The sequence below is a fragment of the Pinus tabuliformis genome, chromosome 5_1 (genome assembly GCF_031772625.1).
Source record: "Pinus tabuliformis cultivar Carrire ecotype Pingquan chromosome 5_1, CPIR1, whole genome shotgun sequence".
Lineage (NCBI taxonomy): Eukaryota > Viridiplantae > Streptophyta > Pinopsida > Pinales > Pinaceae > Pinus > Pinus tabuliformis.
Window position 1 is genome coordinate 402,771,967 of NC_142305.1, and position 11,196 is coordinate 402,783,162.

The following is an 11,196-nucleotide window of genomic DNA, read 5'->3' on the forward strand; positions in this document are numbered from 1 at the left end:
TACCTTTTGGGACAATTGCTAGTTAATAGAGAGGAAAAATAGTCTTAAAAATAATTTAAATTAAAAAAATCACTTAAATAAAATATAAAAAAATAATAATAATAAAATAAAAATACTCCCATCCCGCCTTTCAAAAGATTCAAAACGAGGAAGAGCCAGATATTTAGATCCTCCTGAATTTGTTATTTATATAGTATATTTTGTTAAGAATTTGACATTGTGATCGTTGGACGACGAAAACCCAATACTACCAGTAGGTCCACAAGTAAAATTCATTATCAGTAACAGTTGTGCAGGAGCCGTGCAGGCCATTGCAGCGAGGAGCTTCATTGTATTATTTCGTATTGGGCAGACATGGTTTGGAAATAATTATTAAATGTCCAGTAAAATCCCCATTCAGAATCGATGCTATGTTTTGAATGATTTATTGTATCTGGAATATTTTTATTTGGTATCTAGGGTTTATCGCAATAAATTATTTTCAGTGAATGGTATTATGGAATATTGGACATAATTTTTTATTTTTTTTATTTTATTTTATATTTATTTTATTTTATTTTTTATGAAATTTCTGAAATAACTTCTTTTATGACAAGGTTTTACTGCATAAATTATTTCTTGCAAGTTTCAAGTTTTAATTCCAGATTATTCGACAACGACATTACATAAATTCTGGAAATTTTCCTATTGAGATATATACCGTAGAAGATTTAAATTCTAAATTGTCTTATTAAAAATAAAATCTCCAGCCAAAATTCTACATCAAGATTTGAGATTGAAAACTAAAGGGTGGAGTTTGCAGGTGGGGAAAATAACTATAACTACAGTTGGAGATTGAAGATTTCAGTATGTGGGAAACTAAATGAAGTGTATTTGGTGGGTTGTAGATATGTTTAATATTGGAAACAAAAGACAACCAGAATAATGATTTTTCTTCTTCGAGCAAAAAAGGATGATTTTCCATCCAGATAAACAGAAAAATGTGAAAAGGGAGCTCACAACGTTGCTGTAAGGGACTCGAGATCTTCCATATGCAATCAGTGTAGCCTAATGCACCATTAATATGAAACAAAGTACTCTGTCATACTTATTTTCATATGGTAAAACAAAATATCATGTATGGTGGAGTTTTTATACCAGTAGAAAATTTTCTTGACAAAAGGCCATGTGTTATTGTGTGCATTCTTTTTTATTTGTTCATTTTCAGATCATTTATATTTAGACATTGAATGTAAGCATTATTGTTAGCTGTAACTTCTGATTTTAGTTGTTATCGAAACTTTTGATTTTAGGTGTCATTGAATTGTTATTAGAATTGTTTGATTTTAGTTGTTATCGAAACTTTTGATTTTAGGTGTCATTGAATTGTTATTAGAATTATTTATTAACAGTAACAAAGAAGTATATTCTGAGAACAATAGCACCCAACAATAAAATACAAATAGAGTTTACAAATAGAGAATGAATACCACACTATTAGAAATGCAACTATCTCCATCCATGCTGAGGAAGCCATCACTCCGTTTGAATAACTTCATAGAATGAGTGGCTATAAGCCTATAACTTTTTCCTTAACGTCCAATTTAGGTTCAAATTACTAATCAAATGTTGTCAACAGGATTTCCAGTCCATTCCACATTATATGATCTGTTTGTAGATGTAAAACTATGTCCATTGCAAGATAATTGTTAATCAACTAAGAACCACTTTGTAGGAGTTGTATTCGTTTAGGAATACAACAATTATTATTACCATATACCCTATTGCATATTTATAAATGTGTTCCTTCAGGAACATCAACATGAAAACATACAACTCCATTCTGTTTAAGCCTTGGAAAAGTACATCACTAACTTTAATATATTCTGATCTGTTCTTGAAGCCCAGTCCAGAATTTCCTACAACTATATTCTCTCAAAAGTATCTTAAGGGTCGAATATGCTGAAGGCGAGAATGCAAAAGATTTGTTGTTGCCTCAACAATGATCCCTTCACATATACAGAGAAAATCTACAACATAAAATAATTATATCACTAAAATAGCCCACAAAATGTTAAGATGTGTCAAGGAATCTATCTGTGTCTGCTTCTGATCTTAGCATGTAAAGATCACCTTTACTCTGCAGAAGTACCATTAACTCTGGTAAATCTCTCTCCTTTTGTAACAAGGCTCTACAATGCAATATGAAATATTGTTACATTTAGATGTCATTTCATCATTGTAAAACGTCAGTGATAAAATGAAATTAGATGTCATTTCATCATTGTAAAACCTCATTGACAAAATAAAACAGAAATCACCTCTGTGTATCATTTAGCAACAAACAAAGAACTTCAGTGGAAGCCTAGATTTCACATATGATATATAGCTAGATTATTTGAAAAACAGTATCTGAAATGAATTATAGGGTATGGTGACTTTGGGTCAACTTCTATATTCAGAGGCAAGACAGTGAACACAGATTTTCAAAAAAGAACACAGATTTTCAAAAAAATAAAGATGATTTTTCACAAATTCAGAATTTGCTAGAGAAGGGCTAGTAATGCAGCTAATTTTATGTAAAAAACGATGCCTTAACCACGGTCTACCAGAAAAATACGTACGTTTACCATTACAGGGAATCCATCTCGATGACGAATTCCACGATAATGAGAAATAGAAATTAATCTTTCAATGAATGCTCGTTTTACCCTATGAAATTCCCAACAAACAACATGATCCTGACTCATTTCTGGTTAAATTTGGTCAATTTGAGACTTAGTTGACTCATTGACCTTTATATTATCACTAATAACTAACTGATAACAAACCTAAGTGAAAACAAACCTGAGTAGCTTCTTTAAGTGCAATTCCTGAGATTTCGGGCTTTTTCAGAATAAATTGCGACCTCCAGGCAAGGGTCTGTGGTCTTTGTTTTTCCCAACCATGAACATGTAAGTTTCTTTTGAAAATAAATTTCATCAAGGTAAAAGGTGGCCGCAATTATGTGAGAATCCAGAGCAGAGGAATCTTGCAGAAGCAAAGGGAGTGGAGTAGTCTTTGTTGGATTATTGGGAAGCTTAATTTCACAAATGCAAGGGGCACATGTTGAGTGAATTCATGAACTTGCTGGTCTCAAAGCCAATGCACTAAGCAAAGGTGGAAGGATCCATTAAAAAAAAAATTGTTCTTGTATAACAAAATATTACCAAATTGTGTACTTTTATAAGAATGTGAAAATATATTCTTCTAGAAAGAAGGGAACTGAACACGGACAGTAAACTTGGATGACTGGGAAACAATCTTACATAGTAATTACAAGCAACAATCCTCCTTTTAAACTGAGATCTTTATTAAGCATAAAACTGGAGAAAATAACTCAAAGAGAAAAAGAACTTCAATATATTACCCAAAGCCCATGTTTTTTTGTGATTTCAAGTACACTGATTTGCAGTAATTTGCTGCTGACAAATTTGCAATCAATGACCTGAACATTACAAGGTTAGTATTTGAGCAAGTCAAGACAGAAACACTTAATGAGAAAACCTAATAATGCAATGAATAGTATGCATAAGCCAAAAGAAACTCAGACATCTCGGGTGTCAGTGATAAAAGAACCGATACAATACAATAACACACTGTTAAGAGACCTTTTCAATCCTCACCTTTCACCCCAACCACAAGAACATTACATGGACCAGTTGGTTCTCATAATAATGCACTTGTATGAAACACAAAACAGAGTTTCTCATATCAATGTTTTTTTAAGGCAAAATGGAGTACTCATGTAGATATTGGCCAAATGAAAGTAAAAAGAAATAAAAATGAACAACACCGAAGATAATGGGAGTTACATGGACTCTAGCGGCCTTTGAATTTCTCTTCATCACTGCCCCTAAACTTGTCCTGACCAATAGCACCCAATGTACCCTGTTGCACCGCGAATCGATCCTCCAACCCTGTCTTCACAAAGCCTCGCACAGAAAAAAAGAAATGACAATCAGCCATATGACCTCGTTCCTGAAGAAAACAAAAGAGTTTAAGTTAATTGCAATGGTGAGGCCAAGGAATTCCCACACCCCCATCGAGAGGGGTAAGATCAAGCCCCATTACGTTAGAGATAAAAATGGAGAATGATTAGCAACCCTGGAGTTATCTTGACCAGCTTAAAGACCAGAGATAAAAATGGGGCACAGTTTCCAAGTCTGGGAATCCGAAACTGCGGCTAAAACACAAATAAATTAAAAAATTTAATGAAAAATAATAAATATAATTAAAAAAACAAAACAAAAACATAGAAGGTGTAGGTTAGCTGGCACGCCAGGTTTGCATGTAGCCCACATGCCCCGGACCCCACTTAGCCAAACTAATTCTTATCAGATCAGCATAGAGTTTACTTATAACAGCGTAGACGATCAGCATAGCATTTACCTGTAAGAAGGCAGAGGAAGGTTCAATATCTTAGAACACTAGGAAATCCCAGAACTACACTGATAGGAACTATTACGTATATGGGAACATAAGCACTTTGCGCTTACCATGGTAGGAACTTGAGTCCATCCGTACTTTGTCCTGGTCAATGGGCTCTTCTAAGAAAGTAATGGAAAAACTACTCAAAGACAAACTAATAGAAGAAAAGCTCTCTTATCTTTCAACAAACCATACCTATATAACTACTACCTACGCGCACTGTATGTATACAATGTATATGCCTGGCTCTTCCCCGCTAGAATAAAGCTCCTGCCGACTCCTCGAATGCACCGAATTAGACTTCTGTGTTAGGGGTTATACAAGAGCACTATAAGTTTGTGCGTGTTTGACGATCTCCACAGTTGAAGTGCTTGGCTTTTGAGAGAGAAGGGTAGTTTACCATCTCTGCATTGAGAGGAAGGCATCAGATGGAAGACATCCATCGGTTGTTGGCGCCCATAACAAAAATGCTTACCATTTGGCTTAAAGGATGAAGACCATAACAGAAATGCCTACCATTTCGATAAAGGACGAAGACCATAACAGAAATTCCTACCATTTCGTCTGAAGGATGAAGACCATGACGAGTAATTGAAGGAGACCATGACGAATATCTTGAAAATGCGCACAGATGTCAGTGGAAAGCAGAAGGGTGGTGCTAAAAATCTGTGCACAGATGTCAGACGGACATTAAAAGTGTAGACGGTCGAACTGATTCAAAAGAAGGCCGATATATCTACTGGTCATTGACGCAAATTTCGCTAAATATGATTATAATGTGAATTATCATACAGTAATTATCTTCGCTGGATAAACAATGTGCATATCGGATGTATCTCTTAATAATTTTTGGAAGATTTTGAAAAATATGACGTGCTAAGCAGAGCAGTTACAGAGATTGTTTGTGCAACCGGGTATGGTAAATAACTTCTTCCTGGTCTCTCGATTCCGATAACGGGTATTACTTCTTCCAAGGATCGAATCCTGTGGCTGCCATAAGAGTGGGCTCTTTCACCTTACTGATCTGTGTGGCCTGTTCAAATCTAGAGAGGTATATCATAACTGTTTTTATAGGGATAGTGTTTTTTGATGGCGTGTTGTTGTTGCCTATTTGGGTATATTAATAGGGTTGGTGTGTTTCCAGTGTTGATGACTTGTGGCTGTTCTCTACCCATTTGGATACTAAAATGGATTCCAAATTTCTCTTTTTGAGTATACAGGAAAAATAAATCCACAGACAACAATTATGAGATAAATATCGCTTATTTGACATCATTTATATTAAATGTTTTGACAGATCCTGAGACTGGTGCTATTTTCCAGATACCGTGTTTCTATTCCGGTAACAATATTACTGGTGATTGGGTGTTTTTCCACATCAGCTCCTGTAAGTATCAAAACCGTGTGCATCTTGCTTTTTGACGGCCCTGGGTAGCTTTTCATAATGGTTATTGTAAATTTTTAAAATAAGGTTAGATGTTTTTTGGGTAGCCTTCCACTTCTAGTTGTTATGTACGTGTTTTGTATGAAATCTTGTTAAAAGAGCATATCTCTTTGCTGGATCTTATCCACATTAATAGTCATCTTTTCATTCGAGTGAATATGCTAACTTATCTCATTTATTTAGTGGATATTTTTCTAGTATTCTTTGTGTAAAAGGTAAGAAATGAGATGTTACAGTCCAGAAAAATATTGAGCATGTTTTAATTATCTCAGTTTAGATAATGATAATGAGAGAGATTTGGTTAACATTGCTTTTATTAAAAAAAAATTGGGTAAATTCTGCACAATTAAAGTTTTTTAGAGGGTTTTTACGGTGTCTAATTTATATATACAGTTAAAAAACCACTTTAAATAACATAAATCAAAATTTCACTTCAAATTTTACAACCAGATTCTACACCAAAAAATCCAAAAAATCACACTTAAAACAACTCCATAAAAATTCCCTCAAAACTCTTATGATCTTTAATAGGGTGGTAGGTTATAAACCCCTTTGCCTCAACTTGTTGTGCACAGATTGATTTATATGTTACAATTGTTGATTATGCTCACTAAAAGTTAACTTGCCATTGCCATTGGTGTGGTAGATTGCATTGCACAAATACAATATGCAACATATTAAAAGCTCATATTAAGTGTAAACCCGACTCATATTAGGTGTAAACCCGACTTTGTAGTGGTTTGTTGTGAATTGAAATGTACTTCCTGACAACTCCGCCCAACTCCGCCCATCTTTTCTGGACTCCCAGCGTGGATATGAACCCCGCTGTACATACGGAACAATGGTTACTACCCGCTCCACACTGAACGAGACGAAACACAGGGTTGGTTCGAGACGAAACACAGGGTTGGTTCGTACAGCCGAAAAATGGCCAAACAAGTGTGATATAATGTCACATATGATGTGGGTGGGTTCTTATATAATGTTAAGACTAACAAAGAAGAGATTCAACATATATTTAGTTAGCTACCATATCGGTACATGCATTATATAAAAAATAAATTCTAACAATATCATAATAACTTAACATTGACATCTAAATTTCTCTCTCAGAAAAAAAGAAGAACTATGCTAAATTTCTAGTAAAATAATATTATAAATTTAAAAATGGAAAAATCTTAACAAGCAAGCCTAAGATGTATCAAAGCTAAGGTTTTTGACAAGACTAGAGTTGAAGCCAGTCATAGAGGGATAAGGTTTCCAACAGTGCTAGAGCTGAATTTGGTCATTGACGGATAAGTTTGCTAGGTTGTAGACAAGGCGGATGGGACTAAAGACAATGCCAAACCTAGCTACAGAGAAGGGAATATGATGCCCATGAAACAATCATGGTAAAGGGAAAACAATTCTTATGAAATAGCTTAATAATCCCTGGAAAACCCACAAACAAAACAAGGATAAAAGTTGTTTCAGTAGAGACTAAACCTAGAGATAAACTCAATAACAAAGAAGAGAAAACAATGCCCATGAAAAAGATAATACCACAATCCTTGTTGGAGATGAACGCACTCATAATGAAGAGAAAAGAGTACCCATGAAACATTCCCCATCCTCAGTATGTTGAACTCAAGATTCTAGAAACGTTCTCAACAATGCCAAAGCTAGAGTTCAAGGGGGTTGTAGAAAGAGGAAACTCAACAATGCCCTTGAAACAAGGGGATAATCCTCTAATCCACAACATTAGAGCAACAAAACCACACATGGTCACAGAGAAAGAGTTGTTAAGGAATATGAAACAAGGTAATGCACCAAATGTTGTTCAATTAAACTCTAGACTAGCCATGTTAGTGAAAAAATGAAAAGAAAACAATGAAGGGATGACTTCAACATACAAAGTAAGTTGCTACAAATGGTTGACATTTATGTAAATAACCTAATGAAATAAAAATAGACAATAACTAAAAGACATGCTTTCAAATGGGGAGAGATAAAATCGCAAATAAGTGCTAATAGGGCTAATGTCAACCTTCGAGCCTAACTTGCACCCATCATGTATTTAATGATTACACTCCATATTTGTTGAATATAGTTTTTGTATATTAGATATTATAAAAATTAATTAGTTATGAAAGTTTTTAAAATTAATGGCTGAAAATTACGTTTAGTGGAGCATGCTTATTGTTATTAAATTTTCAATAAAATTTTAACTTATTGATGGCCTGCAAACTAGTGGTTTGAAATGAGACATTTTAACTAACACCTTCGTAAAAGTTGAAAAAGCCAGAGAGACACATCAAATGGTCCGAACATGCACTGAAAAATTCAAAATTTGACCTATGTCCGCGTTATGCATTGATACACAACTTATCAATGTCGACATAATGTATAGCCGTGGTCGTAATCATATAGGTCGACGATCGGCGACAATCCCATCATCGGCCACAATAACGACAACAAAATCATCACCGTGAAGACCAAACACACCGTGAAGATCAAAAACCCCTGAGCTTAAGTCGATTGTAGGTTACTCGAATATTCAGATTAATATTTCGGAATCGGACAGAGTTTTTTTTTTTTTTCCGTGTGGTTCACGGGGCACCAGAGGTGGGCCGCTACATCCACGTAGAGAAGCGGGCACCAGAGGTGGGCCGCTACATCCACGTAGAGAAGCGGGGCAACTCCCCGAAGGGAACTACAGTTCGGCCGTTTCAGACCTGACCCCGAGGAGGTTTGATCCCGTGACCTCTCAAACCGGGAGAGTACTATCAACGGGAACTCAACCATTTGAGCTAACCCTCAGGGCTAGAATCGGACAGAGTTAATTGCATTGAGTTATTCGATTAATATTCCGGAATCAGACAGACATAGGAGCTGGCTGTTAATTGCACTGAGCTTAAGTTAATTGCACTGAGCTTAAGTCGATTGTAGAGGCAGACATAAGTGCTGCAATAGCTTAAGTCCATGGTAAGTTACTAGAATACATAAGCGCTGTTAATTGCATAGATAGATACAGGGGCGAAATTGACAGTGCCCATATCCCGAATATTCGGAAAATCTGCCATTCACTTAAAAATTGGCACCAAAGACACCGTGAAGACCAAAAACACCGTGAGTTAGGTGCAAGGGGCGTGGAAACACAATCATTAATTTTAATTTATCAGTGGATGATTCTTAGCCGCCCTGTGGCTATCATGTAACACGCAACCTAATTCGATTATATTATTTCCAGAGGATATAGTATGTAGAACTTCCAACCAGCTGTACTTTTCAATTTTCCATCTCTTCAAATAAGAAGCATCTTAATATTTGTTTGAATTTCACAATTTCCATATGGTTGGGAAATTGGTTCTAAACGATGTTATTAATAAAAATCATATAAAATGGTTTTTATAAGATTAAAATACAAAAACATAAAATTATATGAAATAATTTTTTTTACCTCTGGTATATCGAGGGAGATAGATGGGCTTTCCGGAGTTTGATCTACAATGTAAGGCCCTGAGGTTTAGTGGCAACTATGGGGTTTGTTTTCTCTTTGCTCTTGATTGCGTTTTTGAAAGACCTTGTATTTTGCGAGCTAGTTCCAGAGCTTTCGGCGCCTCCTCGTAGTCTCATATTGAAAATGATTGTAGATCCTGACTTGATGTTGTAATCTTAGGTTCTGTAGTCCTGCAGCGTTCTGCCCCATAGTCCTGCAGCGTTCTGCCCCATTTAAGAGGTGTTGTTTCCGAGCCGGGTAGCCAATCTGAACGGCAATGTTATTCTTCAAATCTGTAACAGTGTCGTTATCATAAGTCCAGATCACGGTTGTTTTCCCCTTGGGCGTTTTAACAAAGATTTGAAATCGATTGGGAATTGTCCCATCAGAACCAGAACTGGCAATCTGGGGCCTCTGGAGGTTTTTCCTTCCCGCAATAGAGGCTTCGACTGCGTCTGCTCCAATGGTCTTGCAGCAAACGGGTATGGTTTTTACGATCATCGCTGGTCACTTGCTCCTGGTCGTCAATGGCCTGAAGCAGTCTATCTCTACCTTGATCTTGTAGACAGATCTGTGGAGCAGCCATGCCTTTTGGAAACCATCTGCGTCTGATCCGTGGAAAGAAGGATCTGCGGCCAAAAAGATAGATCTTTTGCCAGATCCAGGCCTTAGCACTGCCGGAGGCCCGAGATCTAATCTCCCAACTGCGTGAAAGCTTTGATCTAGCCCTAGGAGGCTCCCCTCCTCCGATTGCAAAATGACGGCGACAGTAATCGCTTGGAGGCGATCGCAGATCTCGGTCTCTTTGTGGAGCGGCCATTCCTTGAGAATCCGAGCCGTGTTGGGAAGAAAAATCCACGGCAAAAAATGTAGATCTGATCCCAGATCCAGACTCTAACGCTACCCGTGGCCCGAGATCTGTTCTCCCAACAGCAAAGAGACTTCCATCTCGACCTGGGTATCTCCCCTCCTCCGCTTGCAGGTAGTCGGCATCAGTAATCGCCTCGGAGAAGTCGCCGATGCTATTCTGCGGTCTCCTTTCAAGACAGATCTTGGGTGCCTGCACCTTCATCTTCCCCTTGTTGCAGCCATCTAATTCCCTGCGAGGCGATTCAAGTTAGGGGCTGCTGGATTTGACGAGATAGTCACCAACGAGGGGTTTCCTCATTGCGGCCTGCTGCATATTCGGTTTGCCAGGGATCGAAGACCACCAAGAGTCGCAGAGCCAGAACTAAACTTCTTTTGCAAATCACAAAATTCAAAATACTCTTTTACATATTGTAGTATCATGCATCGGCAATGACTTATTGGTAATTTAATTTTTATTATTAATGTTTATTAATCATTAGACTTGAGAAAGAAATATAATAGGTCAATTTGGAGAAGATAAAGAGGAGAAAAAAGTTTAAATAGAATTAATGGTTTCGGGATAGTCTAATTTATAAAGAAAATGGTTTTTTTCAAGAATATTTTTTCTGGTTAATTTTAATTTAAAAGTTTGAGTTTAAATTGTTTAATCTACATAATTCAAGTGCTCGAGTGGTTTTTCGGAGTGTTGAATTCATTTATGCATTCCAAACTATATTTTAAACAACAAAAAATCTTGAAATTGTATTGCCGAATTTTGGTGAATTTCGGTTAAAAAGATTATTTCGTCTATAAGTTAGACTAGGCAATGGTTTCTAGTTGAGCCAAGAGGCTCATTTTATAGAAAAAATTCTTGAAATTGTACTCCCAAATTTTGGTGAATTTCGGTGAAAAGGTGTATTTCATCTATAAGTTAGACTACGCCCAATGGTTTCTAGTTGAGCCGAGAGGCTCATTT

At 36.4% G+C, this 11,196-nt stretch overlaps 1 protein-coding gene across 5 annotated transcripts; it reads right to left on the reverse strand.

The window, feature by feature from the left end:
* Window positions 1-2,073: 2,073 nt before the first annotated feature.
* Window positions 2,074-10,633, reverse strand: LOC149165172 (uncharacterized). Of its 5 annotated transcripts, none has more exons than XM_089432262.1 (3): window positions 9,333-10,633; window positions 3,834-3,942; window positions 2,074-2,171 (listed from the first exon to the last, which is right to left on the reverse strand). In XM_089432262.1, the coding sequence occupies exon 1, from the start codon at window positions 10,441-10,443 to the stop codon at window positions 9,757-9,759; it is 687 nt and encodes a 228-aa protein (XP_089288388.1). In that variant the 5' UTR covers window positions 10,444-10,633; the 3' UTR covers window positions 2,074-2,171; window positions 3,834-3,942; window positions 9,333-9,756. The 5 variants fall into 5 exon arrangements, with proteins under 5 accessions (XP_089288388.1, XP_089288387.1, XP_089288391.1 ...); XM_089432261.1 differs by having other exon boundaries at window positions 3,834-3,999; XM_089432265.1 differs by lacking the exon at window positions 3,834-3,942.
* Window positions 10,634-11,196: the final 563 nt, after the last annotated feature.

What these genes read in the sequence shown, in the direction of transcription:
- LOC149165172 (XM_089432265.1), bottom strand. Translation starts at nt 10,443, where the DNA reads ATGAAGGTGCAGGCACCCAAGATCTGTCTTGAAAGGAGACCGCAGAAT.